This window comes from Cariama cristata, unplaced genomic scaffold (assembly GCF_000690535.1).
Source record: "Cariama cristata isolate BGI_N322 unplaced genomic scaffold, ASM69053v1 scaffold11822, whole genome shotgun sequence".
In the NCBI taxonomy this organism is placed as follows: domain Eukaryota; kingdom Metazoa; phylum Chordata; class Aves; order Cariamiformes; family Cariamidae; genus Cariama; species Cariama cristata.
Genome location: NW_009603267.1, coordinates 333 through 7,548, shown reverse-complemented (window position 1 = coordinate 7,548; position 7,216 = coordinate 333). Strand labels below are relative to the sequence as shown.

The 7,216-nt window shown below is 38.7% G+C and overlaps 1 protein-coding gene across 1 annotated transcript in view; it reads right to left on the bottom strand.

Annotated features, from left to right (window-relative positions):
- Nucleotides 1-6,777, bottom strand: part of GTSE1 (G-2 and S-phase expressed 1) — a 9,981-nt gene extending 3,204 nt beyond the window's left edge. Inside the window, exons 1-8 of the mRNA XM_009695113.1 lie at nt 6,699-6,777; nt 5,923-5,986; nt 5,224-5,842; nt 3,829-3,999; nt 2,296-2,440; nt 1,489-1,866; nt 1,223-1,295; nt 572-820 (exon numbers count right to left, since the gene is read on the bottom strand). Of these exons, the coding sequence (XP_009693415.1) occupies nt 572-820; nt 1,223-1,295; nt 1,489-1,866; nt 2,296-2,440; nt 3,829-3,999; nt 5,224-5,842; nt 5,923-5,986; nt 6,699-6,777 (1,778 nt within the window). The remainder of the gene's footprint in view (nt 1-571; nt 821-1,222; nt 1,296-1,488; nt 1,867-2,295; nt 2,441-3,828; nt 4,000-5,223; nt 5,843-5,922; nt 5,987-6,698) is intronic.
- Between the last annotated feature and the right edge of the window lie 439 nt (nt 6,778-7,216).

Here is a 7,216-nt window from a genome sequence, read left to right as displayed (position 1 = left end):
AATACTGTTCATCTCCACCAACCATGAAGCAAGCCTGCATACACATATATGGCACTTGTGAGAAGATATTGGGCTGACAATATGAAGAAGGCAACATTATTTTCACAGAAAACAAACATAATTAACAGTGTAGAATTCGCCCATTCTGCAAGCAATTATTTCAAATGAAACATAGATAAACCTGCTCAGAAACTAAAGTTCAGTCAACTAAATGTTAAGAGTAATATGTATTTTACCAGCTACTTCCCTTCATCAGAAGGCAACAGCCTAATAACACCAAATTTGTTTTCAGTCAGAGCATCAGATACAAGTCTTAAGTTGCTCGCTAGCTCAAGAAATACAAATAACTTCCTACTAGAGATTATAATTCTTTAATGTTTGATATTGATTCATCTCAGTATTTTACTAGTCACAAAATATAAATCTTTATTAGGCCTATACAGCATCTACGCTCAAATGCTTTATTCTAACATTTAGCAGAGGTCCTTGAAACCTGAAAGTCGTCACTAAAATTCATTTAGAGGCAGTTTGCTTATAATACTCATTTCATATATGGAGGTTTCTGTCTTACCCAGCTGTAAGATTCTTTTTGGTAGACAAGCTGGAACTTTGGCGAACAGATGCAGCATGTAGAGGAAATGCCATTCTTGGTGCAGTTTTAGGAGTCACTGCTGGAAATCCTGAGATACGACGAACAGGTGTAGGTAAGCCAGACCGTTTCAGACTGGCAGGAGTCATGGAGACAGACCTCTCAGGAAAACAAGAATTCTGAAAGATCGCATCTTCTGAGGCTTTTGCAGGAGTGCCGACTGCTATGGCACTAAAAAAGGAACATGTGTTAGCCAAAAGCTTCTAGAAATAGTTTTATTCAAACTATTGTACCAAACAATAGAAATCAGTTTCCCTTTGGTCATTAAGGGAACTGTAATCAAAGTTGATAATCACATCATAGTAAGGGCTTTACTTCATAAAAACTCTTTTAGGAATCACTCCAGTCTATTTAGCACTGCAAAGAAAACCCTCTTCTGAGGAGAGTGGGGGAGGTTGGTTTAGTTTTGGTGGTTTTTTTTTAAAATATGTTCCAATAGACATTAACACAGGTAACCTAGAGGGTCTCTATGGACTAGACAAAGTTAGAACTTTTAAAGATTGTTGCAATACCAAACCGTGTTACATTCTAAGAAGCATGCATCGGTACATTCAATTTTCAGTTAAGCCCTACCTTCCAAGTGTGCCACAAAATGTTAATCCAAGAGATGGCGTTACTTTTGATGCTGATTTGTTTGGTGGTGTATCTAAATAGAAAAGTTTTGTTAATTACTATCCAGAGTCGTATTTGGTTTTTTAATAACAGATACCTTTCCGTTAAAATACTAATTCCTTCCAAGAGGTGGACAGAAGCATAATGAAACAAATAACAAGCATTCAAGGTAACGTTTGCTTTTAATAGCCAAGCTAGAAGACAGGTCATGCAAAGTCTGTGCTTACCTCCAGTCTTCACTGGAACCTTAGTTTGACTTGTAGGAACGGACAAACCTCTAGCCTTGGGCTTTGGACACAGGCTTCCTTTTGTTTCACTTCCATCTTTATTCTGCTGACATAGCTTCTGCAGACTGGGAACAGAGCTCACCCTCTGAATTCCACTGCCTACAGACTCAGACGATGCTGCAGAAGCTGAAGATTTAGCCAAGCTTACAGCACTAGATATTTTGGGAGTACTAGTTGATCTTGCTTGTTTCCTGGATTTCTCAGTATTCGCAGCCTGCAGAGATGACACACTGGCAGGTCTGACAAGGGCCAGTCTGTTTGTACTAGATGAAAGCTTAGAGCCACTCACACTAGCTTTTGAAGACATGCTTGATTTTTCTGAAATAGAAAGTGAAGTTATACTTCTAAATCATCGCTTATTGCTAAGTTTTTGACTAAGCAGAATAATTACACTCACAGGAAAAAGCCACCAACTTACAGCATTTAAATTTGTTCAAAATACTCAAGTTTAATGAGAACACATACAACTACTGAAAACTTACTCCCTGAATAAGTTTGCTTTCCAGCTGGGTCAGACCCTCACATGTAGGCATCAGGCTTACATGAATCTAGGTTTTACAAATGATAGAAGTCTTTAGTCCACAGGGATTTATTGGGCTAGCCTACAAAATTTTGTTCTCCATTCAAAACATTTCTTACTGCTTATATGTACTGGACATATTAAAACATATCCAAACCCACAGTCCAAGACATGCTTAGCTACTTTAAAATTGATTTGTGGCATAAATCTGCATTAAGAGTGATTACCATTTTTTCCTATGGGAGAAATGGGTAAACTTGAATTCAGATTTGAGTTCGTGCTGGAAACTGATGATGAAGATGAAGTAGTCTTTCTTGTGAGACCACTGGCAACACCAGGAAGTTTCAGATGTGTTATCTTCTTTAAGCCAGGCTGAATCAGAGAATATAGTTTGTTCAAAAACAAACAAAAAAAACCTATTTAACACATTATTTTGCCATGCATTTTCTTGGTATTATAGCTTCTTATTTGTGAATTTTGGAGAAGTTCATTCTTCAGATTACAGTTTAAAAAGTGAATTTTCTTAGAAACAGTTCATTATATCTAGGTTACTATACAGAACTGGAACATCAGATCTAGGATGTGGACTGTTACTTTTATTCCTGCCACAAACTTGAGTATGGACTTAAAGGGATTAAAGAATAAAAGGGGTAACCCCAGGCACCAGTATATGCTGGGCACCAACCAGCTGGAAAGCAGCTTTGCAGAAAAGGCCCTTGGGAGTGCTGGTGGACAAGTTTAACACAAGCCAGCAACGTGCCCCTGCAGCAAAGAATGCTAACAGTATCCTGGGCTGCATGAGGAAGAGTGTTGACAGCAGGTTGAGGGAGGTGGTCCTTCCCCTCTGCTCACCACTGGGGAGGCCACACCTGAAGATCTGTGTCCAGTTCTAGGCTCCCCAATATGAGAGCCATTTGTAGCTACTGGAAAGAGTCCAGCAAAGGGCCACTAAGATGATTAAGGGACTGGAGCACATCCCATCTGAGGAAAGGTTTAGAAAGCTGGGACTGTTCAGCCTGGAGAAGAGAATGCTCAAGGTGGATCTCAATATATACAAATATGTGAAAAGACAGCGTCCAGTGGTGCCCAGTGACAGGACCAGAGGCAATGGGCACACACTGACACACAGGAGGTTCCCTCTGAACATCAGGGAACACTTTACTGTGAGGGTGACCGAGCACTGGCACAGGTTGCCAGAAGAAGTTGAGTCTGCCTCCTTGGAGATATCCAAAAGCCGTCTGGACAGCATCATGGGCAACTGACTCTAGGTAGTCCTGCTTGAGCAGGGGGCTGGCTGGACCAGATGGCCTCATGAGGTCCCTTCCAACATCAACCATTCTGTGATTCTGTGAAGTGGCATGCAGCATAGAAGTAGATGTCTAAAGCTTCAAAACAACTCCTGACAGCTATAGGTATTCTACGTTCATACAAGTTATGGCAACCTTTTCATATGGTATAGTTAACTACACACATCCAAAACTTTCTTACAGAAAATTGCTGATCACTTTCCTGCAGCCAGTGCTTTAAAACCACAGGTAATGCTTGTTAATCCAACAGGTTTATAGTTGCTCGTAAGTATGATCATTGTGTTATAGACTTAGAACACACATTCAAGAACGGCAATTACAAAACAGAGACTACTTTTCCTTAAAACCATTAGACACAACAATATAGCTTTAAATTAGAAAGTAAACTACATTCAGTTTTTTTCATCAGAACATCACAAAAATTATTTTCATTTTAAGAATGCTTGCAATTACCTTACTTGGTGCAGGAAGGGCTTTTTTGTCTTGAACTGACGAACTGCCACTGAACGAAGATTCAAAGACATCTGAAGCAGCACTAGATTTATCAGAAATTAGATCTTCAGATGACCCCATGCTCTTCAAGTCTCTTTTTGTAGAAATACTAGTGTGTTTTCCTGGTTTGGGCTGCAAATTTCAATACAAAGTTTTAAAAGCTACTAGTGTTTCTAGAAACACTATAAAGCTTTTTTTTTTTTTTTTTTTTTACACAAATCAATTTTGTTAAGAAGCCAGGAAAACAGTCAGTGAAGAAGCCTTTGAACCCAGTCAAGTCCTTAGTCTTTAGACTAATGTAGTTTAAAGTTAGTCTAGTGAGTGTATTTGCTAAGTAGTAGAACATGCCTGAACCCAGATACTGGGCATCAGCCTAAGGACAGTTCTGCCAACAATTCATCAGCACAAATTTCATATAATCATGTTCATCTACATACTGTAACAGCTGCTCCTTACAACTATGAGATCTCCATTTACTTCATATTCTTTTGCTTTACTCTAGCTTTCCAAAAGATGAGATATTACAGTAGTAGACTGCATCATCCAAGCTGTCTAAATAGACAGTGGTGTACAATTTGTCTAGTTAAAGCATTAAGACTGTGCCTTTTCTCACAGCACCCAAAATCAAGAAGGGTCTTATACCACAAATGAATCAAAGGGTCCCCTATTTTCTATAGGTGATGGTTCTCAAGGAGCCAATATCACATTTTCAGTAAAATCTGCAGTACATACTGGAGCATAAGCCATAAGGTATAGAGCAATACAACCCAAAAGATATTCTGTCTAGAGACTGGGATTTGTGCACACGAGGTCACTAACACAACCATTTCCTTGCTATCCTAAAATACATTTTCAGTTAGTTACATAGCCACATCCTAAATGCAATACCATTAATCAGTGCTTTTCATGATTGAGACAAGTTGTGGACAGAACGAGACCTAAAAGGTATTCCTGTCCTATCAAAATAATTGTGGTTCCCCCTCGGGTTGACAAGAGTTAACAGTAAACAATGGCATTTTTGCACATTAAGTCACTAAGAACAGTGCAGTAACATTACTAGCAACAAAACATGTTTTAGCCAGGAACGATGGTATTCACAAAACCAGAATACAATGGAAATTTACCTGCAGATGCTCTATATTGTCATAATAAACAAACTAGTTGGCTACCATACCACAGTATCTGTCCTGACTTTTCTTTTTTATATGTAATGTTTCCTGCCTGAGGATCTGAGGTAGAGAAACATCAGACTGAAGTTCACTTTTAAAAATAAAGGCTTGCAGACAGTTTAAGCATTCCTAAAACACACAAAGGCGATGTTTAAAGAAAACATTGTTGCCCAGAAGCTGTCTTTACCTTTTCAACAGTCAACAAATTCCTTTTTCCAGAAGTAGATGAAGTTTTTGCCATTGGCAGTTTGCCAGTTGTCTTTGTATTTCTTTCCTTAGTTTTCTGTTCTTGTGTCAGAGGTGAACTGGCAATGTTTGTAGGAGATCCACGAATTTTAACAGGGCTTCTGTTTGGAGGAGTATGAAGAGCATGTGTTTTGCCATCTGACAAAAGTTTATCCGATTCCTTCTGAAAACAAGGTGGCAGCTGGCATGCTGGGCTATCCTGCACACAGTATGTCTCCCTTTTAACAGCCCTAGGACTTTTCTCTATAGTTTGGTTTCTCAGTATTTTCAATTTTGACTTTGAATCCTCCACAAATTTTTCTATAATCTTGTTTTCTCGTTCTTCTGATTGGCTTATTTTAGGCTGTTCATTCTTGCTTCCAGTCTCTATTTGCAGTGCCAACAAACGAGCTTCTTTGAAAATTTCAACAAATTTCTCTCCTGTAAGTGGACTCCACACAAGTTTATCATCAGAAGCAGGCATACTCCTTTTTTCATCACTTTTTTTTGCTTCAACATTGGCAGCAATACATTTTTCTTTGTGTCCCAAAGGTCCAACAAAAACTTCATCTTCATTTCCACTATGAAGAAAAGTAAGTCAGCCCAGCACCTTACACACATCCATTTTAAAGGTATATTTACCTGTAGACCCTTCACTTACCTTGCTGGAGAGAGTGAAAGGTCAAAATCAAACTTTTCATCTGTCAGAAGAGGAAAGTCTGAAACTATAACAACAAGGATTTTGTCATAGTGGGGATTTGCAATAAAAATGATCACATTATGCTTTGACAATTTGGTGGAGGTGATGTCAGATAGCAAAGAAAGTTTTAGTTAACAAGTTTAAATAATTAAAATAATAAAAATACAGTTTAGGTCAAAGAAATTGAAGGTACAGCTGTGAATATGATCATAATTGTGATAGATGCCCAAATATCAGGAAAGATCTCAACACTAATTTCTAAGCATCCATAATAGGAACATGGGACCTAGCGTCCAACCAAGAAAAGTGAGAATATATAATCTAGAGCTATATGACAATGTATTTATCCTATCAGTCAGTTCTTTTCCGGTTCAGACCACCACAGGACAGTAACAGAAGCCAGTGAGAAAGATTAGTTTTCATGTTAGCTAATATATATACTAAATATTAATTGAATCTGCAGTAGACAGATAAGGAAAAGGGAGGAGCTCAGATTAGATATATAGAAGAGAGGTTGATGACATCACATCACTACTACACATGCTCTAGCGCACCAGTGCTCCACAAGTTCCTGAGGAGGTTTGCAAGTCTGAGACTGGCAACAGCAGCCCATCCAAGGAAATGAGTACACAGAACAAGATACAAAGCAGATACGGGAGGTCTACTCATCTGAACTGTCTTAACTTTTAATAAGAGATACAGCAGGTAGAGAATATCCCAACATGTTCTCCACCTACCATTGCTCATGCAAATACCCAGTTTTTCTTCAGTCACATGACTTGAGCAATCTGCTGCCATTTCTTTTCCTTTCTCCATAGTGTCTGGAAAATACAGAATTAGGTATGCAGTAGGTTTAAAAAAATAACAATAAGGTCTCATTGATAATGTTATGATACTGACAAATTAGCAAGGAGGTAAACATTCCCTTTAAAGACTCTTATATGTTACATTTAGGGACAGCCACACAACATGGTTTACAGGATGTCACACATCTCACCATCCTCTCTTGAAACGTGCTATCGAATTACCTGAGACAACGTACATGTAAAGTGCTGCAACTTCTGTAAAAAGCCTTCAAAGACAGCCCTGACTCCTGGGATTTCCGAATTTCTTTAATGCAAATTCTGTCTTCAGCAACTAAACTCCTTATATGAATACCGTGGCAATGGGCAGCACGGCTGGACAGTTGCAGCAGAACACTGCCACCCCACAGGCTAAAACCACTTTTTACAGCACTAGTTCGAGCCTGGCACAA